The sequence below is a fragment of the Eublepharis macularius genome, chromosome 1 (genome assembly GCF_028583425.1).
Source record: "Eublepharis macularius isolate TG4126 chromosome 1, MPM_Emac_v1.0, whole genome shotgun sequence".
NCBI classification, from domain to species: Eukaryota; Metazoa; Chordata; class Lepidosauria; order Squamata; family Eublepharidae; genus Eublepharis; species Eublepharis macularius.
Genome location: NC_072790.1, coordinates 120,271,974 through 120,285,983, shown reverse-complemented (window position 1 = coordinate 120,285,983; position 14,010 = coordinate 120,271,974). Strand labels below are relative to the sequence as shown.

The 14,010-nt window shown below is 41.9% G+C and overlaps 1 protein-coding gene across 1 annotated transcript in view; it reads right to left on the bottom strand.

The window, feature by feature from the left end:
* Positions 1-13,763, bottom strand: part of HECA (hdc homolog, cell cycle regulator) — a 36,013-nt gene extending 22,250 nt beyond the window's left edge. The window contains exons 1-2 of the mRNA XM_054979770.1: positions 13,242-13,763; positions 324-1,364 (exon numbers count right to left, since the gene is read on the bottom strand). Coding sequence (XP_054835745.1) covers positions 324-1,364; positions 13,242-13,470 — 1,270 coding nt within the window. The 5' untranslated portion in view covers positions 13,471-13,763. The remainder of the gene's footprint in view (positions 1-323; positions 1,365-13,241) is intronic.
* Positions 13,764-14,010: the final 247 nt, after the last annotated feature.

Sequence of the window (14,010 nt, the reverse complement as noted above, 5' to 3'; positions counted from 1 at the left end):
CCTTCTCTAAGAGGTCCGAAATGCATGTTTGCAAAAGTAAATACATCTAGAATCCCATGGAAGGAAAAATGGAGGAAAGGACGAATCAAAGGAGAAAAGCGAAGGGCAACGCTTAGAAACTTCTATCCCACCCCATACCACCACCCCACCCCACCTACACACTGCTTCTCCCCCCTATGCAGCTTATTTTTTTCTAAATTAAAATGCCACAAGATCTAGCTACATGAATTTGCAAGTAATGTGTAGTTCCACCTTCAAAAGCATGGGAGGTAAAATGCAGGGCAGTTGTTTAAAAACTAAAAAGATCGATTAGCAACCTGTACCTTGAAGGTGACAGGGAACATCGTATTCAATTTCATCATGTCGTGATGGGCTAAGAAACAGGGTTCCATCCACCAATGGAAACTGTTCAAATACTGGCAGTGCCCTGTGGCATAATGCACAGTTGACAACATTTCGATGACTGGCACTGAGTGCTGCAAGGATGAATTTCCGCAGATCTTCACCTTGACCCACTTGGGCATCATCTTCCATTCGAACATGGAAAGTGTTCAGTTTATGCCGTGGTATATGAGCAAGAAGTTCAGAGAGATCAAGCCTCCTCAAAAACTGTACAGGGGCATCAAAATGTCCTGATCTATGTGCTTGTAGCCCAGTTGCCCCATAATCAAAATGAGCATTTCTAAACATGCCACTATTAGCTATGTTCTTTCTGTGGGGTTCTAGGTGAATAGCATTCTTCAAAAATTCTCCTAAATATCGTGAAGAACGGGGCCCACTGAAATGTGTGGGAGCAAGAACAGAGTAGCCAGCTGGAGGTGACTGGCCAGGAGAACCACAGGGAGAACGGACTGCATAGCTGCCACTAGAGATGCCTTTCTCTTGAGAGTTTTGTCTATCCATTGAATGCCGTCGCTGGATATCATGGTTTAAACTTTTCTGTGGCTTATTTGCAGGCCTGCACTTTTTAACATCTTCTGAGGACTCCAATGCTGATCTTCCCATGCTTTTCTCAGACACAGACTTTTTCTTCTTCTCATCTTGCATTCGTTTTACTTGATACCAATCAGTGTCTTTCTTTAAATGACCCTGCCCACACCGGCAGGAGCAAAAACGAAAGGCAAGATCATATCCCTTCTTCGTCCACATGTTCTGTCTACACTGTTTCTCATTCCAACTTCTTGCTCTCCCAATGCAGTTAAACTGGGCCAAAATGCTGCTTTCCCACTCATAAAAACACTGAAGGTGCATCCAAGTGCTGTAGGGACAATGTTCATTGTTGCATACCACTTTCTGATAGTCATCTTTTTCTAGGTCAACGGGCCGTCCGAAACTACATATCAGCGGGGTAGCGCAAGGCGCTTCTGTGGGACACAGAATAGATAAGTAGATCAGTTGTATTATGAGCAACTCAACATCTGCAAATTTTGCTTTATTTTTCTACTGTGTAGGAGAAGAATTTTGAAGTATTGGCCAAGAATAACAATCCAGCAGTCCTGATATGGCCTACAGGTACACATGAATCCCTTCAAAGAAAAAAAGCTAATCCACACAGAATTTTGTATTGTGGAGTATCCATGCTAGACTAAGAAATCATCCAGATCTGTCTCTGAGAAAGCATTAAGATACCAACTTTGTGTTTAACATTACTGCAGTACAGTTTTTATCTAACTGGTATCTAAAATGCTTTAATGGATTTTATGTGAATTGCTACTAGAAATCTGAACTACTTTGTAACCTTTAGAAAGGTTATATCTCATTACTTCAAAAAGATACTCACCCTTACATATTTTTCCATTATGAAAACAAAAAAAGATTAATCTTCAATTATTTCCTACAACTGAGCATGCCACAAAGAATTGACTAACTCATCTGAGTGAGTCCATTGCAACAAAACATTTACTCCTGTCTTCAGATATAGCTAAATAAAGCAACACTAATGTGTACAGACCTTTTCAAACTTCCAGATATTAAAAATACTTTTACATTCTAATGTCAGAATTTCTCATGGAATTTAATACACGTGAAAAAATTTTATACACTTGAAAACCTTTAAGCAGCTAATCTCTGCGGCTCAGAAACACACATCTAATTAACACAGATGTGAAGAAAATGATGTGAAGAAAATGATACCTTCAGGAAGGTCTATAGCCATCAGGAAATAATTTGGGTTAAACATCTAGACTAAAAATGTAACATGACACAGCTCAGGTCCAGCCAATTAGTTTCACGCCAGAAAACAAAAATGGATGCCTACCAGCACCTGAGAAAAACTCAAAAAGAATACTAGTGTCTATAGTGGTCCCAAGCAGGCAACAGTCATGAGGTACAGCAGGGAAGCACTGCAGACCACAGCTGCAGTCAGGCATAACAGTAAATGTGGTTTGATAAATCTACTGAATTTTGTTGACGGTTGTCTCCAAACCTGGATTTCCAATTTGGTTTGTAGCTGGTTCTTAACAACAGTTTGTGCTAATTGAGTTTTAATGTAACATCTGAATTCTCAAACCAGTTTACTGGGTGGCTCAGTTATTTGAAATTGCTTGGTCACAGAGATAGCAGTGTAAGAATTTTGCTAGCAGAAAACTAAGGCATTTATATTTTTACATTTCATAAATATGCCCATTATGATAATTTTATATGCTAAGTTATAAATTGTGCATTAAGCAGTAAAATAAGTTTAGGCTTCATAAGAAAGTAAATCTTGCATATATTCCAAATTTTCCTAAAATGTTCATTCTTAAAATGTTCATTTTTCTCTCAAGAGAGATTTCTCCCATGATTACAACGTGTCCAGAAATTTCACATTTTTTTAGCAATTCTGTAACAACAACAACAACATTTGATTTATATACTGCCCTTCAGGACAACGTAATACCTATTCAGAGCAGTTTACAAAGTATGTTATTATTATCCCCACAATAATCACCCTGTGAGGTGGGTGGGGCTGAGAGAGCTCTGGAAGAGCTGCAGCTGACCCAAAGTCACCCTTCAAGTGGAGGAGTGGGAAATCAAACCCAGTTCTCCAAATTAGAGTGGCTTCAAGTGGAGGAGTGGAGAATCAAATCCAGTTCTCCAGATTAGAGTCCCACCGCTCTTAACCACTGGCTCTCAAATCTTAGTAATTCAAGAAGCCATATTTTAATCTAAAAATTCTCACAGGCCCAATCCTTTCTCTTTCAAAGTGCAAATGGTAAGTTCAAAGAAATAGAAAAAGACCAGCACCACACAAAACTTGTCCTGGTATTTAAAGGAAAACACAGTTAGCGGTAAATGCAGAATGATTTTTCTATTTCTATGTTTAAGTCCTTTGCATTGGAAAACAGTCAAAATTCAGTTCAGTTTTACACCTAGAAAAACTATTATTACGTTCTTGGCACCATGTAACCAATTAGAGTTCCTTAGATGAACTATTGGTTCCCAGTGAAGTCTCTATGTAGTCTTGCTAGGCTCAGAGGAGAACTAGAGGCAGACACGACTTCTCTATGAGCTGCTGCCCTTTGAAAGAAAAAGAAACAGATTCCTTCCCTTCCCCTGAAGCAGAGAGTTCCTGTTCTCATTCCTAGAAAACTGAAAGAGCTCCAGTTGCATGTTATATTGAAGGGTGTGAGAACAACTCAGCCAACAGAGTATTGGTATAGACCCTTCAGTGGTCCATGGGCCCCAGTTTAAAAAATTCTGCTCTATGGCTCTCCAAGAAAGGCAATTCTGTAAGCTCCCTAATTACAAAAATTAATCACTACCTGTCATGAACATGTACTTTGAAACATGGGGAAAGATCATTTTGTTTGGTACCTGCCAGCCCCTGCAAATCTGAGGGCACATGATGTATAAGCAAATGGTCTCCCTCACTGTCCCTACACATGTATACAAATGCATTTCTCATGCATAATACAACTAGACAGAAACACTAATCTATGTTTTGAAATAAAACAAACTTTGCATGTAATTAATTTCTAATCACCTTACTAATGCGGGTTGACACAAACCCTAAGTAACCACTGCTCAGAAGAGTAAAATGATAGAGTATATACATAATTAAACTACGAATCCCTTCCAATACTACGCACATACAGAAGAAACATTTTAAATATAAAGCCATACAATACCACTCCAGTAAGCATTTTTAGCCCAATTAGCATCACCTTTGATTAGTCTCTTGCATATTTAGAGATGCTTGCAAAAGAACATCTTTCATTATGGATTCAAAGCTAAACCAGACATACATGAGAAATTCTCCAGAAAGATTAGTACTAAGTACAGCTCATACCAACAATGCACACTAAGTTGTGCAGAGGCAGCGGGGGTCATGCTTATTTTATATACTAATAGCCATGTGGCCCCATCTGCAGATACCTACAGTCAAAAATTGGAGTCACTTATATGTGTAACATTTCCCTACAAAGTTGGGAGCCACTCAAGCCTTGCAGAAAAATCTAAAAACATTTTTTAAAAAGAGGAGGAATTTAAAAAAAAAAACGAAAATATGATACCAAAAGGAGAAAGGGGGGAGGGAACAAAAAGGGGTGGGTGGGAGGCAGGAAAGAGTAACAGTGAAGGTGTGGTGGGAGAGCCACTGCCATGGCAAAACTAGGGTAGTCTGGGGGACAGAGGCAGGGAAAAACTCCCTGCAAACCCCCCCCCCCACCCACAAATTTCATAGACTCCCACTTGTTCATTTATAACTCCTATCTGTAATCTGGGATCATGTGAATTTAGGTAACCTGACACACATTTGGCTGCAAAAATCAGATGCATCACACTTTGCGTGTATAGGCATGCATGCACATGTGAGGTTTTTTTGTTTTGTTTTTTTCCAGTTTATCCTACACTAAAAAATTATATATGCTGCTGCCAGGGGAGTAAAGGCTCCAAAATCCCTGACTGGCTGGCAGTTGCAGGAAACAGGCAGCATTGGCAGCCTTTGGAGAAGACTGGGTCTTTAGGGGCCCAACTGATAGGCAAGGGGCCAGGAATGGCACTGGAAGGTGCCACAGAGACCTGGCCCTTTAAAAACCTGACTGACACTCAGTTGGTGGTATAAATACTGCCAGAAGCCACACCTACTCATATCAGACCTAGTTAAAGCTGGGATAAGCAGGAGCCCCTGGTGAGGCATTTGGCAGCCAGCACCTAAAAAACTGCCCAATGTTATCTCATGGGAGGGTCTCTTCCTGTGGGTATTTGCACAACCTTTCAAATAACTGATGTCATATGATCTATATCTGATCTGTTCAAAGTCTGTCAGCGTCTGAAAAAAGCCATATACAGAAGTATTTTCCTATAAATTGTCAAGCGACACTAGTAAGTATCTATAGCACCTTGTAGGTAAGAAATCTGGGAACTTATAATTGTGACAACAATCATACAAGCAAGCAATAGAATATGTAGGATATATGCCACAAAGAAAGAGGAAATGGCAAAGTCACATGCTCAACATATCAAATAATTTAGATGTAACATCCTTGTGAAAATAACTATGCTTTCACACACCTAAAAATGCCCTCAGGCTGTCATGTACCATAGAAACAATTTTGGAACATCAATACAGATTTTGTCGCTAAATGGAGACAAGAAAATGATGGCCATTAAGTTTACTCAGGATTTTTATATCAATTTAAACACCCACCTAGAAAATTGAAGAACCAGTTTTAAGACACACACCAGAAAGTCCCCCTTTCCCAGCAATGCAGTAAAAAAACTGGGGTGGAGAATGTCCTTCTCTCCCATTTTCCCCCTAGCCTTCACATCTCTACAACCACCCATCCCTAGGTTCTAGCTTTCCATATTCATTTGATGATCTTGAGGTAGATAAAAATATTTTATTACTTCCCCCCCCCCTAAAATTATGATCACTGTTACACAGTCACATTCTACATGTCAAGGGTAGAATGCTCAACAGTTATAGCTTTCAGAAAGGCAGCAGTTATTCATTTATGAGGGGGGACTGTATCAGAAGCATGTTACTCTGGGTATGGTATGCTTAAATGAAACAAGAATAACTCTTAATAACCTGTACAGTGCAGGTGAAGCAGTACAGAAACATATTGTGAAAAGGTTTAAAGACAGCCATATGCAATAAATCTTCTTGGCATCTTTCCATATTTGAACAATCCAATAACATTTTACAAGGGGTTCCACAACATTTATTACAACCTTTACAATACAATATCAAGTAAGTGGACAAAATTCAAACACAGGATATAGACATGCCAAGGAGGACAACCCATCTGTAGCAGAAATGGCTGCATTAGAAATCATTATGTTTCAAAGCACACACTCTACATGCAATTTCCCCCCATTAACATTTAGCACTTCTTTTGTAGGGGACTAGATGCTCCTTCCCGGGTCTCTAGGGGGCTGCTAGTCCCTCAAGGTTATCAAAAGGCAAAAATTCAAAGATTGGAAGTGAATCCTCAGGCCAAGGTAAAATGCCACCACTAGCCTGTCCTCTAACACACACAGCTTAAGGCCAAAAGGCAAGCCTCAAGCCCTCTAGGTATTAGCAAACAGAAATCAACTTTGCAAGGTAGGCCCATTGCAGGCTGAATTCAGAAAACAATTACCTGGGCATCTTATTGCAAATTGGGCAAGGTACTGGATTCAGATTGAAGCAGTAACAACTCCACACAAGTATAATTAATGAGGTTTATTAAAAGAAGTGCAAAATGCAAATTTTAAGTTACAGAAATGTGCAATCAGGAGAAACAAATAACAGGCTAAATAGCTAAGCTAACATACATGTGAAACGTACAAACCTATTCCAGATGTTACCTTTGAAGTAGGTCTCAAAATCCAAACAGGAACTTTAAACTCTTAAGACTAGAGGTCCAGAGAACAAAGGTAAGATGGCAGGTAGCTACAGGACTCCACTGATGGCATAGCCTCAGAAGCAGAAGACTGATCCTTCAGGCTGAAGTGATCCCAAGCAGGACAGAAGTTAGACTAAGACACAACTTTTTAAGGCCAATTGCAAGCTGTGTGGTCTCAGCAGCTTCACCAATCAAAAAAGGACCTAACCTGTGACAACACACTTTGCAGTAGCCTGCCTTCACAGGTGGGAGGAAAACTAATCACTCCATTCCCATAATGCGATGCATTAATGAGATGGAATGCCAGTGCTACCCTCCTTAGTGTCCTGTCCTTGAAGCTGCTAAAATTTAGCATCTGTGCCAACTCATTCTCTTATCTGGCTGGGAGCTGACAGTGCCATCTCTGTTCTAGCCTCCCAGAAGCAGCTGTTTTTATTCTCAATTAGTTCTCACTGCACCTTAGCTAGGCCAAAAATCCTGAACCAGTGTCTTGAAAGAACCAAGAAAAGAGTCGGGCAAGTGAGTTCCTTGACATCTTTGAATTCTGGCCAATGTTAATGTTAATTTATTTCATTTGGAATTAACTTGTTTTAAATGGTTTAAAGAGTTATAACTTGCTGTTGCCTGGATGTCCTGATCATGAGGACAACTCCAGATTAGACAGAAGAGATTCTAGTCAGAAAACTTAAGGGTTGAGGCTAGCCAGGTTTTTCACTCAATATCAGCTAATTTTCCTCCTCACTCCAGTCCCCATTACATATACCTTTTGTCCATGCAGGTCCCATGACCCTCAGTATAGATTTTTATGGTCAAACAGGACCTTCTCCTTTTTTCTCCAGCAAAGAAGTTTTATTTTATTTATTTATGTCATTTATAGTCCGCCTTTCTCGCTGAGACTCAAAGCAGATTACACAGTGTGAGATTAGTACAATCAGTATCAAGGGAATTTCCATACAGTGTCAAGGACGTATCCATAAACAATGTCATAGGATTTTACAAAGACATAGCATTAGCAAGGATCCAATACAGAGCTGAAGAATTGCTGGAAATAGAACATAATCAATTCTAGGACTGACATAAGATAACATGAAGCACATATAGTATATAAATTGGCTGAATCCAATCCTTGGAAGGAAACCCTGGCTGAGGTAACGTTGTCACAGGAAGAATGTGTGAAGATTCTCTTAGCCCTGTCTCTGTTGATGAAGAAGCAAATTGGTGCTGTCGAGAACAGTGACTTGCACCAATTACATGTAATGTGTAAAACTAGCTCCTCCTTAAGCCATGTTGATCCATGCTATTCTAATTTTGAAGCTAGATTACTGCAATGTGCTCTATGTTGGGTAGGCCTGCCTTCAAAGACAACTGGTTCAAAACTCAGCAGCTCTTTTGCTTAACAAGGCACATTATTTCTGTCACATTACACCTGTCTGGAGCACCTGTCTGCCTATACGATTCCAGGCTCAATTTAAAGTAGTGGTCCTGGGACTCACATACCTTAAGGACCACTTCTCTCTGTGTGGACCTATATGTTGACTCTATCAGCAAACTCCTTTGCAACAATGGATATTGAGTCTCTATACACCCACATCACCCACAAAGATGGACTACAAGCCATTAGGAACACCATCACTGATACCACCGTGGACAACACCTTGTTACCCAGCTCTGGCAGTTTATCTTCATCTGCAGCTACTTCAGATTCAGTGAACATTTATTCCTTCAAATCAATGACACAGCCATGGACACTCACATGGCACTGCAATACGCCAACATTTTCATGGCTGACTTGGAACAGCACTTTCTCAGCTCCTACCCACTAACACCCCTACTGTACCAGAGTTTTATTGATGACATTTTCCTCATCTGGACACATGAGAAAGAAGCACTGGAGGAACTCCACCAGGCCTTCAGCAACTTCCACCCCACCATCAACCTGACCATAAATCAATCCATACAGGAAGTATATTTTCCAGATACCACTGTTCAAATAAATACATGATGGTTCCTTAAGTACCACCTTATACCAGCGAACATAATCTACATGCCTCCAGTTACCAGCCCAAACACAATAAACAATCAATTGTCTACAGTCACGCTCTATGTTACAACTGCATCTATTCCAATCCCTCTGACAGAGACTCTCATCTGCAGGATCTACCGCAGACATTTTTGGAACTACAGTACCCACCGGATTTAGTAAGGAAACAGATCGACAAAGCCAGAATGATATCAAAGGATAACCTGCTACAAAGAAGGCTCAAACGAAACAACAATATAACACCACTGGTGAGCTGAAAGCCACATAAAGCTCTCAGCTCAAACCAGTTCAATGTATCATTAATGACTTGCAACCTATGCTGGACAATGATACACCTCTCTCAAAGCATTGGGAGGCAAACCCTTTCTTGCTCACATTCAGCCCCCTAACTTAAATGAATTCTCACTCATAATATAGGACCTACAAGGTACAGGACCGTGAGAGAACTATACCACACACCTATCTTTGAACTTCCTTTTAGAAAATAAAAACAGATCTTGAGAAAAGAGAGCTGTCCCATCGCCAATTCCGAGATGGTTTAAAATAAACCTGGATAATAGCCATGATGAGTAAGCAGATATGCCAGAAGGAATTATGGAATAATTTAAATAAATGTTGCCAGAAAATAGTCAACGTTGTCAATAAGTTCTAAGTAATATAAATCCATGTGTATTTCTTGTAATTATCTTGGTATCAATTTTATAACATGCATTTATATTTTAAAAGTTTATGAAAAAAGTTATTTCAGAACAAACCAGCATCAATTAAATTAAGCATTAAATTATTGGTTGTTGTGGGTTTTCCAGGCTGTATTGCCGTGGTCTTGGCAATACAGCCCGGAAAACCGACAACAACCATCGTTCTCCGGCCGTGAAAGCCTTCGACAATACATTAAATTATTCTTCATATATTTCTTTTTGGTAGTAGCACATCAGGGTTTTAAACTCATCTCAAAAAAGAAAGGCCCAATTCTTTCAATGATCTTGTAGTTTTTCACTACAGTGGTGGTGGTGGTGGTGGTGGTAGAAGACATCATCAAGACATAGCTGACTTATGACAACCCCTGCTGGGGTTTTCAAGGCAAGAGATAGTTTGCCATTGCATAGTGCCTTTGCATAGTGACCCTGGTCTTCCTTGGAGGCCTCCCACCCAATTACTAACCAAGCCCAATCCTGCTTAGCTTTCAAGATCTGAGGAGAGGACTGTTGTTATCACTACAATAGTCACAAATAAACTGAAGACCACAGTAGTGGAAGAATATGGAAACTACCTTCCCAAGTATGGGGCACTTTTATTTATAACATAAATCAGTTAATGGCCCATAAAATAAGGAATGAGTCCAGATCTTAATCCAGACCTGGTCCACTAATTACCTATGTCTACTGAGGTAAAGGTAAAGGTAGTCCCCTGAGCAAGCACCAAGTCATTACTGACCCATGGGGGGACGTCGCATCATGATGTTTTCTTGGCAGACTTTTTGTTATGGGGTGATTTGCCATTGCCTTCCCTGAGGTTCTGTATGACAATTAAACTATACATGTGCAATAACCTGACCTAGTCTCAATTATTTTGCTGCTGTCAAGGCCACTAAAGCACACACTGGCCTCATTCACAGATACTTAGACATCACTTGGTGACTCCAAGCTGCACATGTGAATGAGCCATTGAAGAGCCCACAACACAGAAATAACTTGTCACCATCACCATGCTTTTAAAAAATGAACCAGTTCACACATTCAGGCAAATAACCAAATTTTTAGTAATGCAGCAAAATGTTCACCATACTCTCACTAACTTTAACAGATCTGCATATTATATATATATATATATATATATATATATATATATATATATATATATATATATATATATATATATATATATATATATATAAATAATTGTATGCAAAATACATGTTCTTCTGATGACCAGCAGAAAAAGGTTTTTTTTAACGTAAGATTACATGGAAATAAATACTGTGTGCATCAAAGGTTAACAACTTTTCCATAGCTGAAAAGTTATCTGCAGCTGAATGTGTTGCAGCCAATTTGCGCATCGATCTGTTTGTAATTATGCACAATGTGCATATTTTCAAAAACACAATGAGTGTCAAACTTTTACTCTGTAATTTTTACTCAAAGTCAGTCTCACAAAATCTAGACATAAAATCCTGATATCATCAACTAAAATCATATTCACATGCTGTATGGTGCTTTTCATTATAACAGTGACTATAAAACCATAAACTATATTTTATATGCAGGGAGCTTAACACACAGTATGTATGATCACGGTTCAATAGTAACACAGACACGTTCTGGTTCACAGTATTAAAAGTCAAAAAGCAAACAGATTTTTTTAACCTGCTTCCACTCCTTTTAAACTTTTTGACATAATACTTTATAACTTCTCTCTACTACTATGAGTCTGCAATCTTAAGATCACTTCCATGGAAGTAAGCTTTTCTGAGTAGACCTGCTTAGAATGGGTCCCTCAATGACAAGAAGCCACATACATGCAAACAGGAATTTTTAAGACTACTACAAGAACCTGAAACAGCCACACACATATACAGGTTTGATGCCTACCAAGCAACCTGAAGGCCATTTGGAATTCAATCCAATGTTTCTAAAGAAACAAAGTTAGCAACTCAACAATCAGCATTCTATTACAGCACAGATTATCAGAAAGAACCCAACTTCTTTTGAAAACAGTGATTTGGCACAAGTGCTTGATACTGGAGTACAAGGTGGACAAAAGTCCACAACATCTATTTAATTATTTTAACGGAAGATTTACTAACAAAGAGTGCACAAACTGTGAAGGCAATCTATTCCTCTGCTGCCCCTGTCATTCTCACACTCTCCACACACTCTTTTTGAGCCAATCTGTTTGGTGGAGCTTGGGTCTGGTAACATACTGAGATGCAAAAATAGATATTCATATACACTTACAGTATCAGGCCACATCCAAATGCGCTGAACATCAGCATCCATGTCCTAAATTTAGTACAAACTATCTAATTGCTGCATTTCGTCAGTGAGGGCATTGTGCCGAAGGCTACTTCTAGCTGATGCAGTATTTAGATTGTGATTTGCTGAAGATGTGTGTTCAGAAATTGGAACATTTGGGGATAAGTCTACCATACCAGGTAAGAAACAGATATTTTGCCCCTTCCTTTTGAACTCTTGCAATTTACCCCAGTATTAGTAGTTCTCAAACAAAACCTGTAATAAAAATACCCATTCTCTGCTAGAAAATCATTAATAGCAACGATGCCTAAGTTTTCATTCATGCGTCCAGCAAAAAGAATTCCATCTATCATGTCCACTCTCACACACGTTTGAAAGGATCCAATGCATTTCATGGCCACCACTGCCTTGGGTAAAGAATATAAGCTTCTGTGAGTTTTCAACCAAATATGGCCTATGTAAAAGCAGAATGTGTGTGTTCCCCTCCAAAAGATGCATCACATTCAGAAACAGCACCGAAAAGCAAAGGTGCCTCAGGGGCTTATAAAGTGATGGGAAAGGGCACACACCTGGTTGTTGCTGATACTTACTAGTAGACAGCAACATCTTCGCCTTCCCTCCAGCACACATGCATATGGGGGCGGGGAAAACAAAATCAGGTGAGAAAACAAAAAGGATGAAATCCTCACATGTGGTTTATTATAGCTAAAAGCGGCAAGGCTGAATACAGTACACGAACCTATTGGGCTACTTTACAGTGAGGGACCAGACTCATGAACCATCAATTTCAGTACCGTCTCAGCAGGTTGCAGCGCACTATTATTATTACCAGAGCAAATTTCATATAACTTTATTTTAATTATAATATGAGGAAGATCTGCTATTACAAACTGCAGGCTTGTGGTGTTCCTCTCCGTCCCGTATCTGAAGCAGGAGGATTTGAGACCAGTACCTCAGTTCCGACCATGCTGGTCCCCAGAGGCCTTACGGCTTAAATACTTGCCGTACTTTCTCTTGAACAGCCCAAGAGTGACCCTTCTGAAGGCTTGGCCTTTCCTCCTCATACTCGGTCCGAGGCAACGTGCACTTGCCAAACTCTGCTTTGGGGCCAGTCTGCGCGGTCTCCCTCTAGCCCAGGTAAGCAACAGTGTCCTAGCCAAGAAACCAGCAGCAGGCCAAGCGAGCACACGCCCGCGGCCGAACTCCAGCGCAGGAGCTGCGGGAGGGCCCCGAGCTTCCCTTCCCGGGCACCTCCCCCCCCCCCGCTTTGGGGTTCCTTTGAGCTTCTGCGCCATCGAGGGCCCGGGCAGCTTCGCAAAGCAGGAAGGAAGACAGCAAGCGCCAAGTCGGGCGGCCCGCACGCCGCAACTGCCGCTTGGCCCCGTCCTGCCCAGCCAGGCCTTCTCCCCGCCTTACCGTTCTTCGCATCGGCTGAAGCCGACCCTGTCGCGGCCGCCGCTCCCCCGGAGCTTCCCGCCCCTCCTGCGGTCGCCGCCGGCCCACTTCCTCCCGCAGCTGCCACCGCGGCCAGGGCTCCAACGGCGCCGACTGCCCCTGCCACGGCCACGGCTCCATTTTCTTGCTCGTCCCCGCTGCTGTTAGCACGCTTGTTCTTCTTGCCCTTGTTGCTCTTCTGGTTCGGCATCGCCGAGGGAGGAGGAGGAGGAGCGGGTCGCAGCAGGAAGCTGACGGAGGCGGCGGCGGCGGCGGCTCTTGCTGCTTTCCCCGCAGCTGCTCCCCCCGCCACCAAGCGCAGCTCAGTGCAGCTCCATTGTCAGGCGGCGGCAGCGGAGGAGCACGCTCGGCTCTGGCTCTCCGTCCCCCTCCCACCCCGTCGTATGCACACCACAGCCGCCAGGCCGGAGAAGGAGCGCAGGGACGGGAAAAGGCGTGCCTTGCTTGTTTTGATTCTGCTTCTCGCCCCGCTATCGCTCCCCTCCCCGCCCGCTTCCTCCTCCTCCTCCCGCCGCTTGGCTTGCCAGGCCTTGATGACAGTGGAAAGCAAAGAGCAAGTGAAAGGGACGGCGGGGGAAGGCGCGGCTCAGAGGCTGGGCCAGCAGCGGCAGGGTGGCGCTTAGGCCTTCGCCGCGAGCGGAAAAGCGGCGGCTTCCCAGGTCGAGAACGTCGTCGGAATGGAAGAAATCTCTCCTGAGGGCTTATCACGAGCCGGCTGGCAAACGTGGGG